At 43.3% G+C, this 15,849-nt stretch overlaps 1 protein-coding gene across 2 annotated transcripts in view; it reads right to left on the reverse strand.

The window, feature by feature from the left end:
• Window positions 1-15,849, reverse strand: part of PAIP1 (poly(A) binding protein interacting protein 1) — a 456,675-nt gene that overhangs the window by 419,293 nt on the left and 21,533 nt on the right. For both annotated transcript variants that reach the window (XM_069221533.1, XM_069221535.1), the window contains exon 2: window positions 8,568-8,791. In XM_069221533.1, coding sequence (XP_069077634.1) covers window positions 8,568-8,791 — 224 coding nt within the window. The remainder of the gene's footprint in view (window positions 1-8,567; window positions 8,792-15,849) is intronic.

Raw genomic sequence — 15,849 nt, forward strand, 5'->3', positions numbered from 1 at the left:
AGAAGGTAACATACAAATTATAAAAATAGTAAGCACGAATAGGGTTGATTCCCTGATATTATCAAACAACGATGACTGGAGATGTGTGAAATATCTGTATCTGTTAACAGCTGTGAGTTTTATGTCAAAGTTGGAACAAAATGTAAGTCATTATTGGTGCATCGTATGCATATTTATTAAATGTATAAGTAAGTTACGCCCGAAAGAGGGCATAGTTTGATAAATGGCTGAAAAAAGAACCTTTACATTTAATTCAAGTAAAACACCAAACACTAAACTTCAACCCTAGTCAATGGGAGGATAGAGATTTAAAGTTTGAGCAGCAGAACATACATTTTATTTTCATGACAATTTAGGAGCAATGTAACTAACCACTTGAACTTAAATGGTCGGGTAGCATTCACAAAGGAGGGGGGGAATTCCTGTTTTGGGCACCTCATCAGTAGGAAAGTATTCAAAATCTAACTCAGTGGCCAAGATCATGCACTTACCTCTTGATGAAACACAGTTTCCGAGTGATAAGTGAACTCTTATTTTGCCTATAAGTCAGTCAGTTCTAGAAAAATGTTGTACCCGTGGTCACAAAAAGTGCTGGTATGCACAGGATGACTGTTCTCCCAAGCCGAAGACAGCAGTTATGGGGTCAGCTACTCCAAAAAGCCAATGACATGTAGCAAATGGCTTCATGGCAAAGTTGTGGGGCACAGGCTAGCCAATCTGAAAGGAAGGGATGGTGGGAACGAGCAACAAAACAATTAGATTTATCTAAACAAACACTCTTGGTGCAGCCAGGTCCTTCAACTCGCACCTCCCTTCCAAATCTCAAAGAAGTATGGTGCACACCTTATCATGTACCAGCTGCTAAGAGGTACTATTGAAGAGCAGATCAACATTTATTTCCAAACAGAGAGGTGCATCTAAATGATATCAGTCCAAACCCAATTTGATTCAAAGATTTTCTAGTATCTTCTGTATTTCTTTTTTTCAAAAGTTTTTGATTGCACACAGATCAATACAATCACAGCCTCAGCCAACGTGTTTCCTTTGAACATCGAACTTCCTCAGGGCGTTAAGTCCTCAAGCAATCTATTCTTATATACTATTCAATATAACAGGTGATATAGGGATTCCAGTATAGACAAAGTTCCCAATCGCATAAATTCAGGTCATTACGTCTCAATCTGATTCCATATTTCTCAAAATCTTATCTACGTACCATAAATTTGGTAAGCATCAGTGAGTGATACCAGGTGTTGCCTTTGGAGGCTGCAGGCTTCTCTTTGGTGTTATCAGAGAACCCCTTCCCACTAATTAAAGCAGCTTTTGCATCCTTGAAGAAGAAACAGATGTGCACTTAAATCTAGGAAGGGATTCAAAAACAGCTATAACGCCAGCTGGTGTAAGAATGTATATATAATTGAAACATGGAAAATTGATCTCCCTATAGTACTCAGCTGAAACAAAGTTGTCAAGTCGCTGGGCGATGGCAACGTGTTTCTCGCCACCTGACCAGACTGATCCATCTCAACATATGTGAAAGCTACTAATCAACACTGCTTGGCTTGGGACACGGTTTTGGTCCAATTGCCCAACATGTGGATATGAACAACTGAAGATGGGCCAGAGCTGCTCATGCCTTACAGCCAGCGTGAGCATCAGGCAGGCTTTGCTGGATACGTTTACTGTAAATGAGCCAGTATCGCCTTGAATCATTGCTCTTCTTTTTCACTCAATACTAGTTGATCCTCCCAGAGACAGACAAGTCTTACTCCATTTCCCTCCTTCAGATATGGGGAGGGTGGGAGCATCAGGAGGGCAAGCCACCATTGACATCAACGACATGCACACTTCCCTGGAAACTAAATTCAGTGAGGTGAGTGTTGATCCCACACTTCTTCAACAAGATCTTCAAAATGTCATGGACATGGTGAGAGACTGAAGGTAAAATATCTGCAGCAGAAGCAACCATAGAGACACTCTAGAAGTAAGTAGCACAACTTACCACCAGAGAACTAGAGGATCAAGCCAAAGATGCAGAGGACTGCTCCAGGCGTAATCAAGTGTGCACAGTCAGGATACAGAGAGGATGAAAGGATTGAACCATACCCAATTTATGACCATATGTGTAACTGCAAGGATACCGGAAGAACATTGTCACAATGTTTCATAGCTGAGGGAGTCCACCGTTCCCAGATGGCTAGACCGATCTGGGCACTCCGCTTAGGCTACTCATCTTACTATCTCTTACTATCAGAGATCAGGATGTAATTTTGCAAACTGCTAGAACAGAGTCCCATCCTTAGGGCCGAATTCCGCGAAGGTGTTTCCAGATTACATTTTAAAGGTGCACAAGTAGTGCCAATCATTCTTAGAAGCCAAACAAAAGCTCAAAGCCATGAACATGACATATGCTACTATTACCGCCCGGATGAAAGCCATAAAAGATTGCAAATCACACTTCAACAACCCTGAAAGTGTTTGGGACCGGCCACAAATACAGTAGATTATTATGAGACCGCAGTCACCCACTGTGTTCCCTTGTTAGATCTCCTACATAGAGGCGAGGGCGTAGAGGCGAGGGTTGACAGGGGAAAGAGGGGCACCAACCATGGAATAATAAAAAAGGCTCAGAGAACCAACCATGGCATAGGTCACAGAAAGACAACCAATCCGAATCCAATGAAGAAGCAACAGAGAACCAAAGACATATCCATCATTCTGATACATAATCAATGGCAATGCTCCAGATGACAGGAAACAACCTAGCTTAATAGGACCCCTTTGCTACATTAACCCTCATTAGACCAGAAGGACGATGACACTACCTTGAAATTACCATTGCCTTTTTTCTTTTTCTTACTTTGTTAGGTTTAATAATAATGGGAGACAAATGCTTCTGGACTTTAACTGGATGGTGGCCAGAGTTAAGAAAGGGCAGGGGGTCAGTTTACTGCGTTCAATGAATGTTATCAAGAGAAGAGACAGGCAGGACAACACTACAGCGTCTTGCTACTAGAACACAATGACCAGACAATACCTCATTCTACCCCACAATGCACAAAATCATGTCATTGGAACATGAACAGGCTTAATAACAAGATAAAGAGGGGTGCAGTTATATAGTTTGTTAAACAACACATCCCAGCCCTTCTCCTCTTGCGAGAGACTCCCTTAACATGCAATTATTGCAGGTACCTTGGCGGCTATGGCTTTAACAGAATTGATACACACTGGGTTTATGACTGGCTCATGCGGTATAGCGATATTAATATATAAATCATTATTCATTTCAATAGACAACTCTCAACTGGGTCCCTTTGTGAGACACACTATGGCGACAGGACTGTTAACCAACATCAAAGGTCACTGATGAGTGTTTATGTACCCGCCCGCCCCACCTCTCTGGGTCAATACAATGTACTCCCTGACCAACTAATGGTCAACATACCCCCATGTAAACTTATAATACTTTAATGCAGTTGTGCACAGTAGTCTGGATATTAGACATATTGAACCAACGAATACAAGATGCTATCCAAAAATATGTGACAGGGTAAGTTCCATTGGTCCCAATGACATTTGCAGAGTATGGCATTCAGACTGGAGCCCATATACATATCATTCCACAGTACAATTCTTTCTCCAGTCTGGAATATATATTTGTCCCACACAAAAACACAAGATATCAGCGACTTTCTCTCTAGGGGCATACTGGCGGTTCAGCCCAAAGCAGATTACGAACGGAGACCTGGTGACATGCCAATAAGAAGAATTAAGCAATTAACCAGGATCACCCTATCACTGTTCTGAGGCCTTCAAGACTGTGATAAGGAGACAGGTCCTAAATGTTATCAAGAGCCACAGATGGCTGTCCTAGAGACACAGGTGCTTAAGCTTGAGCATACGGTGGCTGGTCCCAACCTCACCCTTTATCTTAGGCAACTTGAGCTCTCAAGGGCCCAACTCAGAGATATGTCCATTGACAAAGTCCACTAAATCTGGATTGTCTGCCAAGGTACATTATATGATTCCGAGGACAAACCTGTGACACTAATACACTGGTCTGTTACACATGAAACACAATCACACATATGATAGATGGAGATGTCAATATACTTTAAAAAAGCAAGGAATACAGCAGTTTTACCAGTCCCTATGTGCATGCTGTATTCCATCCAAAGCTGAGCAGGCCAATCCACTCACAGATGACCTTCTGGTGAAATTTCTTCATCACACACATCAAGCAGATCCACACGCACCCATAACAAATGTCAAAATTTGAGAGGCAATTCCACTGCTACACTTAGGGAGATTGCAAGTCCAAACGGTTTTCTAGATGAATTCTTTAAACTGTTCATGTCACAGATCAATCCTAACTAGAACTCTCTGTATGACCAAGTAATTAAGGCCGGCCAAATGCCACTAGATCTATGTTGGGCAACAACTGTGGTTATGCAAAAAGAACAAGTGATGGACGGAATGCTGAACAATATCAAACATTCACCCCCAGTACAGAGATATGGGCCTAAATCCATTGCTTTTTTGCTGCCCATGTTTCAACAGTCCGTCCATCATCCATTTGTGTTGCTAAAGTTGCCCTAAGTGGAAAGGAAGGGTATGCCCAGACGTGGGTCCCTTACTCACTGTGCCACTGGATTCAAGCTAGTCTGGCTGATGAAGGGTGAAACCCTGAAACCGGTCCCAGGATGCTTGTTTCCGGTCCAGGGAGGACCTGGCCTGGCAGTTCGGGCTGGACTGTTCCCGTGAGGAGCAGGGTCAAGACTGATTTGCATATGGCTGGGTCTAAAATGGGGTGGAATGGTGAGCAAAAGAACGATGGATTAAACCCAGATCTGTGACTGGGGCTGAATGTTTGATTGGTTCCGCATTCCGTCCATCATTTGTGTTTTGCTTAACAATTGTGGTTATCCCAAAGCCCAGTAAAATGTCCAAGCATGGTTCACCCCATCGACCAATCCCACTCCTCAAAACAGGAACCACTATTTTAGTGAACATACTCATTAATTGGCTTGCCAAGGGTATTTACAACATTAACACACAGAGACCTGAAAGGCTATGTGACCGGACACAGCACTAGCAGTGCCTCCGGAGACATCTGATCATGGCCTTATTGGTCCTGGCACTCTATTTCAACAAAGCCTTTGATTCCATAGGCTCTAGGTTTCTGCTGTAGGTTCTTCACAAGATGAAGTTTGGACCTCAATATATGGCATGCACTAGGAACTTGTATTCACTACCTTGGTCTCAAGTAAGGGTGAACTGGACCCTCTCTAACCCCTTTCCGATCGAGAGGCACCAGACAAGGCTTTCCCTGCTCCCACTCTTGTTTGCATTGGCAATCAACACTCTGGCCGATCTGATTAGGACAGCCGCTTTAGTGGAGGGATTTAGATGGGCTGATCACCCAGAAGACAGTCTATCATTATCTGACATGCTCCTCTATTTGTGCAAACAGTATACAACTCCTAAGTCTCCACACTAACACAACTGGAATAGAGGTTAACTGGAATAAATCCCTATTGGTACTTATTAGCCAAGCAGATGTGGGGACGCTCTTGCATATCTCTAACTCCAGATACACAAAGGTAGTTTCAAATATCCAGGGATACATATTACAGTGCATTCTTACCAGAGCCTATGCATCTCTCACTGGTTGGCACAAATCGAACACAACATCCGTAAATGGGAAATGCTTGCCTTGTCAATACGCAACATAACAGGCCGTTTTAAAATAGCTGTTCTTTCCAAATTCTTATATATTCTACAAAACCTCCCCAAGAATATTCCACAATCCTTTTTTAACAAACTTAAACTCACTGTATGGAAATTTCGGTGGGTTGGTAAAAAATTAGGGATAGCTTGGGCCAAATCTATGCAGGCAACATATGACGGAAAATGAAGTATGGGGACATCCAACGTAATTTACGGGGCAGTCCAACTCAAAGCCGTTAATGACGGGATGCTTAAAGACAGGGACGATCCAACATACAAACTGAATATTGTTATTTTTCTGACAAAACATGTGCACTAGAAACTCCTAAGTTGACTTGTGCCAACCACAACAGCACTATAATTCAGGACTTTAGATCTTAAGGGAATTTCCACATTAAACAACATGGGAAGCAAGCACTACGAAAACATTCACGGACCTGTGTAACAAACTCCACCAACACAAATCCAAGTTTGTGCTCAGATTACTTCAATTTAGGCATATACTGGAACCAATGCTACATCCCTAAACAGTCCCTTAGAGACCAAACTAATGATGGAACAACTGGGGGAAAACACTGGCATCTCTAGAGTGTACCTTACTTTGGTGGCAAACACTCCACACCCACTGGTTGAACTGCAAAATTACTGGAAGACAGTAATTGGATTTGGATGATACACAAGTAGAGAGAAGTCAATATAGCTCCCCCATACTGGCAATCGCCTTTCACCTCCAGCTCATTCTGCCTCACCATTTTCAAAGGATTTACTACACTCCTGAAATGCTAGCCACCATTAAATCAGGGATTCCTCCACACTGCACCAGATGCCACAGAGAACGGAGCACATATATGCATGTGACTGAGGAATCTCACTGGGCTACCATTAAATCTAACTCCCAAAGTGGCCCCATTCGGACTCCTGTACAAAATGGGCAGCGGTAGAGCAAAAAGCATATCCATTGGTCTGAGGTTTCTGGTAGCTGAAAGAGACATAGCAAATAAAGAGAGCACAAGCTCCACCTAGTGTGTGAATGGAAACTGGGCATAGACAGATGTGCTATGTTAGAGCGTGCGGTATGCAATGCACATGGGTGCCCATAAAGTTCAATAGGATGTGGTGGATATGGCTTGTGATGGTGTAAAGAACCGCTTAGTGGGTACTCCAAGATGAGAAGATGAACAATGGGCCTGATTTAGATGTTGGCAGACAGGTTACTCCATCACAATGGTGACAGATATCCTCTCTGCCAAAATCTAAATACCATATCAAATAATGGGATTTAGATTTTCCCGGACTGGATATCCATCACTGGTGTGACGGAGTAACCCGTTCGCCAACATCTAAATTAGGCCCTCAGTGTGGTGTCACATTTTGAGATGATACTGGATATTATGTAGCAGACTCTACTCAATACAAGAAGTCACCTCCACTGAATGTTGTCCTGTCAAATGTCTACACCTGTATTTGTTTCTGTTATGTCCCTTTGTTTATTCCTAAAATAAAAACAAGTTTTAAAAAATAAACATGCAAGAATGGAGGCGTACTGCATACACTGTTGCAATGATGCATGAAGCTGTCTTAAAGCGGCTGTAGAGCAGTTTATGGTCTTCTCTCATGTAAACAGGATACCTACATACCGAGAATAAGAAAGAGCTGCATATAAATGTCAAAAAATGTTTCAGCCAAATGTGCTACATTTATCCTAACAACTAACAAATGTTACTGGCCTGCTTATTATAGGGTTGTTTCAGTAATATAGCCTTTGGGGTAGCTTAGAATCCTATATCATTCTTTATATGGTTGCAATTCAGGGGCTTAAGCAATGTATCAGGAGTGGCATTAATATCTTCCTTAAAGACTGTTGTGTTTTATGAATCTGCTTTAAAGTGACCAAAATAAATAAAAAAAGAACAGTTGTGAAAAGGGAATTGTATTCCATGTCTTTATTGTGATTTATTATGCTGCTTAACCCATCCTTATAGGTAAAGCCTTTGATTTTGTTCAATGATGAGTGATTTCCCTCTACTTTGAGGCAAGGTCTTGAAATTGTGACCACTCCTGCGCCACTCATCGTGTAAGAGTCCCGTAGCTTGCAAAGTTGGTGTCCTCATTAGTCTTGTAAAGAAGGTGGGTGTTGTATTTGTAACTTGCACTGTATTATATTTGGTGTAAGCCTTTTGTAAGAAAGCCCACTCACTGTTGTGGGATTAAGGTAGACATCATGAAGTATGCTATTTAGGGATGTGGCCTTGGACCATGGTGCGTTTTTCACAATTCTTCTGAGTTGAGATGGTGTATGTTTCATGGGCTTTGCGTGTTAAATCCGGAGTAGCTAGTAGTTGTGATTCCTTCTGCAGTGCTGACTATTTTGATGTTTGGTTGGATTAAAAGCTGACATGAATAAAAAATATTTCTTTACTTAGCACTGTATCAAAAATGTAGTCCAGTATCAAAGCTCCAGAAAAATGTTCAGAAAAATAAACATGCATAGATCTTCACTGCACTACTTCCTTCAATTCCAGTCAACAATTTTATCTTTAAGCGTCGGAGATTAACTTCCTTGAGCTCAAACAATGGTGCTTTAAAACACAAATTAACAACACACTGGAGGGGCCACATTGGGTTCACTGAACAACAAATCAATGCAGCAACATACATTTGACAAAGCACTGGTACCGACGCAGATATTTGAAGTATTGATTGGCTGCTTATTATTATTTAGATATGAAAAGTATGCAATAGGCCTGCAAAATATTTATATGCATTAAATTTGCCACAAATTACAGGTGAACCAAGAGATTAAATAAATTAACGGGCAAAGTGTTGCTACTTACTGCTGAGGCACTGTCATATCCTAGGGGATAGAACTCAGGCGCGTTCACCGACAACTGGGAAGCTATTGCAGTAGAATTTATCATTTGAGATTTAGACCGTGCTGAACCGCCAGAATTCTGCGCTACAAATATATCCTGAGTTGGGGGTAGAGGGCTTGGTTGTGAATTCTGCGTTACAAACATACTGTCTCCTGGTGGAGGCGATTTCGGCGACCTCAAACGATCTAAAAAAGAAATGCAGTAAAATGTTAATGCTGTTTGGTTCCTCCCTAAAAATATACTGTTTTGTTAGGTTGCAATAACTATAACATTTTTATTTGCTGCAGCTTGTGGAAGGGCTGCTTTTTTAACAGAGTACACTGTAATGCAAATTATACAATGTCTTAACATTAATAGAATATATATTAAAGGGTTTCAATTACAATTCTCAGGCAGGACTCAGAAGCGAGGATTATGCCATGCTTTTTGTTTATTTCAAGAGGAGCCACATCAACATGTCAGAAAAAATAAATAAATAAATCCCCCCAAAAAATACTTAATTTCCCACAACCACAGGGAAAACATGAAGTCACAAATATACATGTCTATAGCTAATCAGGCTCCCTGAATGCCTCTAAAGGATACTGTCCCTCCTCTATCACCCTCTTTCTTCGCTGCTAGCAGCCCATGTCAGTTAAGTGTTGGGACTTCGGTCCCCTTGTTATTTTATGCCTGTGTGCTGATTTGTCCTTCTTTCAGGCCATATGTAAAGCACCTGCGCATTGTTTTAGTGGAGAAGTGTGGTATAATTGTTAGAGAGGCAGACACTGATACAGTGATCTAGCCCGGGACCAGGGTTCAATTCCCGCCTCAGCGGTTCTTGGGCTCAATTTCCCTGGACAGGTTATTTCTCACCTTGGTGCCTAATATAATTCATGGGTCTCACTCTGCAACTCTGGGCAATAGCTTGCGAAATCTCCACAACGGCCCCAACAGCGCCTAGATGCCTGGCTTCAACTTAGGGGTTGCCCAGGGGTGGGCACCTCACAGGGAAAAGCCAGGAGGGGTTCCACAGCGGTATGTTTTCAGCGCCTTGGTATCTTCGGGTCGAAGTGCGCTTTACAAGTATGAAGTTTACCTTACCTTTTATTCACTGACCACAGGAACGCCTTAACGCTCCTTCGCGGTCGCGGAGCAGGGGCCGGGGCGCATGGCCGTCTGCTGTCACTAGTGAGTGCGAATCTGCTCTTGGACGCTCCATTTGCTCTTTGATCCAGGGAGCATGTGTCAGTTTCCGAAGAACGAGAGAAACTGAGCGCCCCCGACCACAACCGCAAAAAGAATTTGGCCCCATCATCCTGGAGCCAGAACACCCTACAGGGTAGAACCACACAGACACTCCTATTTAAGAGCACACACGGCCCAGGCTGCCAGTGGTGTTTCCCCATAACATGCCAATTTAAGATAAGGGCAAAGTGTGTAACAGGGCCTAGGCCCTTCTCTGATCACTGAGGCCCTCTAAGGCCTGTAATCTGCTTGGCCATTGCAGCTTGTTTCCTACTACATTCCTTCTCACAATACCGATGTAGTAGACGACCATTTATACCTGTCTAGATTCCCTCTTACCTGGTGGGTGCCCACCATCCTATATTATATAGCTAATTACCTAGTCTATCAAAGGCACTTAAATAGCAGACCTCATGGAGAATTTTGAGGACTATTATGAGAAGGAGGAGGATGTTGCATACCTCCACATTACAGAGCAGTTCTGTGACACAATAGACTCCTCCATAATTCACAGAGACTTCGGGTGGAATGCCCCTATTTGTCGTTGAATGGGAAAGCAGCCACCACACCAGAAATAGAATCCCGAATGACACCCTTCCTGGCCAAGTACATTCAGGACCCTAGGAAGGGTACTGACCACTCCTAGAGGTCATGCCAGGACAAGCTCTTGGATGTTACACGCCTCACAGTGAAAATATTTGATATGGCAGTAGACGCGAGGCGTCTGGAGCCAATTCCCCAGGAGGTGCTCGCAGCTGGGCCCAAAGAGCAATTATATTTCTGGGTAATGCGAACTGCACCATCTCTACCGAGAGGCACAGATCCTTGCTCACAAAGACTTACCCCAAATTAAAGGATCTGGCAAAATCAGAGCTAGGGCCAGTGGCACAAAGTGGGCTCTTTGGAGACCCGTTCGTGAAGGAGCTAGGCCAATTTGTATCAACCTTCAACTCACTGGACAAGGCCCAATCAATGGTCAAGCGCATTTTTAATGCACCAGTTTTCACTGGGGTCAGACACAGCAGGGGGGGGTGGGCTGGCCATTCCCATTATTCTGCCTTCGGTAGGGGCCAACCACCTCAGAGAGGACAATGGCAGGACTACTCACACTTCTGGAGCTTTTAACCCACAAGAGGACGGTCTTGTCAGCAAAGCTTCCGCAACGGATCCACAGGTGGAGGCGTTAACTCCAATTCCCATGGTGAGTCTTTCTTGCATTTCCTGCAGCCAGCAGGGGAGGTGGAGGTGATTAGCATGTTTTGTAGACAACTGGAGGAATCGCACATCCAAGGCATGGATGCACCAAACGGTATTGGGATTTCACATAGAATCTTACAATTCCGGTCCAACCGTTTCCTCCCAGCCCCCTTCTTTTCTCAGGACAGAAAGCTGTACTGGTTCAGGCGGGAGGTACAGGAACTCTTATCAAAAGGGACAATTTGCTTTGCCAGTCCACATCTGTTGGGTGTTATAAGCAATCTGTTCCTGGTCAGAAACAAGATGGTGACCAACAACCAGTGATAAATCTACGGGAATTAAACAAGTGGCTGGTTTACTGCCACTTAAAAATGGAGGGCATCCACCTCCTTCGCAAACTTCTCCAACCTAGGGACTGGATGGTCCGGTTGGACTTCAAGGACGCTTACCTCATGGTCCTGATCTTCCCAACCCATTGCAGATTTCTTCCGTTCCAATGGCAGGGCCAAACTTTCAAATTCACCTCTATTCTTTTCGTTCTTTATTCAGCGCCTTGGTGTTTCACCAAGGTGCTCAAGCTGGTGATAGAACATCTGAGGGCGTTCGGGTCTGCATGATCGTGTATATGGATGACATGCTGTTCTTGGATCAGTGCCCTCTCACCTTGTCAAGCCATGTAGCAACAGCAGTAATGTTACTCCAGTGCCTAAGATTTGTAATCAACCAAGAGAAATCAAGCTTCTCCCTTTCCTGATCCAACATGTTCCTCTGGTTCATAATTGACTCAGCGGAAATCACTCTGAGCCTTCCTTCCGGGAAGAGGCCACAATATGTCACAAAGTGAGGAGAGCGTGGTAGCAGCAGTCTGATATATCTACAATCTGAGGTGGGGGGGGGAGGGGCACGGTCCAGAGCCCTGTCTAGAACACCACATTTCTTTAACAGCAGAACACCTTCCGGGTCTGCAATCAAGTTGCAGACCGGCAGCATCAACATCTTTGAGACTTGAGCAAGGGGCACTGTTCTCAGCGAAGTTTCGGACCTTGCCCGCCCTTTGGGGCCCTTTCTAGAACGACTTGTTTGCGTCAAGGCTCGACCATCAGCTTCCCCGTTACTTCAGTTGGAGGCCACATCCGGGATCAATGGCGACCAATGCTTTTCTCCAGGACTGGTCAACAGAGCAGGTATACAGCTTTCTCCCCTTCACGATGAACAAGAGGCTGACAGCTCAGGTGGGCAGACAAGGGGTGGACCTGGTGGTGATCACACCTGTGTAGAAGTCTCAATTCTTGGTTCCAGTTCTGATTAAACTTTCCTGGACTTCTACAATCCGTCCATGCCACAGTCCCCCTCTCCTGAGCAATCCCTCCAGGAATCCCCATCACCTTGTGATGAGCAGCAACCTCCACCTTACGGCATGGAGGATTACAATCATCAATGGAAAGTCCCTGGCTTTTTGAGAGACACTGCAGAACCCCTCACATGAGCTGGTGGTATGGTCAAGAGTAATCGATCGGCCTGGGCCTGTTGGATGGGTTGGCGCCTGCAGCAGAGTTTGGATCAAGTGGAGGCAGACATGGTTTACATCCTAAATTTCCTTGCCTCCTTGGCAACGGAAGGCTTAGCTTACAGGCTGGTCAACACATTTGGTGGGAGAATATCACCTGGTTAAATAATTGCTTTGTGGCACTGGATTGTCCATTCCACCAGAACCTAGGGACGCCACGTTCTGAAATGCGAATAAGGTCGTTCCTTGTGGCCAAGTAACATATCTCTCAAATAAACAGTTGTCTGCTAAGCTGGCCATTATGTTGTGCTTGATCTTTTGTAGAAGAGTATCAGATGTCAGAGCTTTAGACGTCAAAGGAATTACACTTACACCCGATGGGGGGGTCACGTTTCATGTACCTTGATGGACAAAGTGTAATTTGCGATTGATTTCCTATTCAGCTTTTCCGGACTCACCCAAGTTGTGAGTGCTACGATGTATTAAGGCTTACGAGACCATGACCGAGGAGCTCTGTCTCTATGGCGAGGCAGCTGTTGATTGTCCTTAGGAAACCGTTTCGAGCAGTTTCATCACCAACCATCGCTAGAAGGGTGCAATGGATAATGCAGGAAGCGGGTATTGATATCAAAAAATTTGAAGCACACACTAACCGAGGAGCAACGGCCTCAAAAGCCTTTGAACGCAGCAGACTGGTCCTCGGATTCAACCTTCAAGAGGTTCTATTTCAAACCAGTCTCCCACATAGCAGCTCTGGTGGGGAATTTAAATTGGGATAATCCTCGCCTCTGGGTGCTTAAAAATTTCCTAGCTACTGTAACAGAAAGTTTCAATTCTATTAAGGACTCGGAGGCGAGGATTAGCCCACCCTCTGATGAATCATAACCCACCCAGGATATGAACTCTGATTATGGATGCAGGTAATGCATGTTTTCCCATCAATGGTCAATAATGTGATGGACCTTTGGTCATACAGTTACAAACCCACGTTTGCTTGTTCAAAGTCATGCAGCTGTTACTTCTCCTTTGAGTTATCATGCAGTTAGCATACCCTCTCTTATTTTTAGGAACGGAGTCCTCTTTGCAGGAGTGACATCTTCCACAATCTGCTTTGTTGCAGGAAGAAAGAGGGCACCCTTTAGAGACACTCAAGGAACCTCACTGGTTATAGACTTATTTGTGACTTAACGTTTCAATGTGGTTATGGGAAATTACGTTTTGGCGGACATGTGGATGTGGCTGCTGTTAGTTAAACGAAGAAAGCATGGCATAAACCTTGCCTTCGAGTCCTTAATAAACGTGAAACTTTCTGTTAGGATAGCTGGGGAAAGTTTAATTCCTACTGAGTACCTACAGTGAATTTTAACATTCATTTACAATTTGCATTATAATCCAGTCTCGATGCAGTATTCCCAATATTGCTCCTATAAATCTCTACTCCATAGCACTGAAATCACTTTATTCCAATACAAATTTACCCCTACATTTATTTATAACATAGGAAGTAGTTTAATTAAAGTTGATCTCCTACATTCAGGAACGCCACACATCTTTTATTTCATGGCACAGGAGAAATCAGGTTGTGTAGAGTATCAATGACGTGCTGAATTTGGTTGGTTGACAAACAAGGGTTTTAAATGTATTTATCTAGTTGAATAATCTTGGAGGCAAACGTTTAGAAATTTAGGTTCATTTCTTGTATTGTTTATATTAAGAGCAGGCTAAGTGAAATATTCAGCTTTCGTTAGAACAATCATTTACATATATTTATGCCGTGGGTTGGTTTTGCCCCCTCTATAGTTGCACAGACATTTGCCTAGAAAACAGATAAAGGACACACCAGCTATTCCAGGAGTTCCCAATCTGTGGTGCCTGCACCCCAAAGGGATGCGAGATGGCATTTCAGGGGGTGAAACAAACAGGGAAAGTATGCACTGTATGCGTTATAGGAATTCAGCTAGAATAGTTGCAGGTATGTCTAACCACCGCTCACACTCGCTGCCACCAACACACACGCACTGTGGCTATGTCAGTGATCCTCCCCCTCTCCTTCTGCATCTTGATTGCTGGTACGTGGGATTGTCATTGCAGTCAGCATGTTTTTCTTTTTGTGGTGCTTTCTTCGATATGTATGTAAAAACGATCCCTGCAATTATAAGCTCTATTGCACAGAAACTTTTGTCTCACGATCTTATTTTCATGGAGATGCTGAAATGAAATATTACAAAATGTTTTCCATTATTTTCGTTAGTTATTTCAAAATGTAAATTCTGATTTCTTACAAGAATGGATAATACATTACAAATTGTTGCAATATGATCAATCCAATTGCATAACTGATCATAAACTGTGGTTTAGTATGCATTTGGATGTATAAGAGTGAGGTGCACTGTCTGACTATGGGTAAATTAGCTCATATTTTACGCTTTCTGTTTCTCAGACTAACTCTTCATCACGTTAAAAAGGAGTAAATGGAATGATGACTGTGCGCTTTGGTTTCACCTGTACAACAAGAAAGGACTAGCAAAAATCCTGTGCATTCTTTGTAGCAATGTTTTTCCAAACTCAAATCTGAAGCCATACAAGCTTTAAGAGCACTTCAAGAACAAGCATGATGTTGAAGGACATGATAGTGGGTCATTGAAAATCGAAAGAGCTTGGTTAATTCTGGAGAAAATCTTCCAAAGTTGGGTTTTGTTTCTGTTGAACAACCACTACTTCTTGCTTCATACCAAGTGGCATATAAACCTGCCAAATCCAAGAAGCCCCATACAATTGCAGAAGATCTTATTGAGGCATGTGCCCTGGAAATGGCAACAAATATCCTAGGCAAAGAAGCGAGAAAAATAATTTGAACTAGTGCCTCTATCAAATTGTGTAATTCACAATGGAATCAGTGATTTGAGTGAAGATATTCTGGGCCAGTTTATCTCAGATGCAACGGCTAGTGCTCTGAAAATCTCTATTCAGCTGGTTGAGACGACCAATTTCTCCAGTTGTAGTCAATTCATGACATTAGTGAGGTATGGAAATGATGGTGCTGTGAAGGAAGATTTCATGTTTTGTGAAGATCTGAAAAAAAAAACACAAATGCAAAGGATGTTGTGAGAGGACAGTTTTGACCATCTGGTCCGCCCTGATTTTTCACATGTGGATCACCTGTTTTTTTACCTTTTACTGTGAAGGAGCTTCAGTTTGAGACCCACCCACAGTCAACTTATGGTAAAATGGACTGTGCGTGTTTACCGCCAGGGCCTCCTTGTTAAGCAAAGGCTGCTGTGAAACAGCAAGGGTAGGAAGCCCAGGCCTGGT

Source organism: Pleurodeles waltl, chromosome 1_1 (genome assembly GCF_031143425.1).
Source record: "Pleurodeles waltl isolate 20211129_DDA chromosome 1_1, aPleWal1.hap1.20221129, whole genome shotgun sequence".
Lineage (NCBI taxonomy): Eukaryota > Metazoa > Chordata > Amphibia > Caudata > Salamandridae > Pleurodeles > Pleurodeles waltl.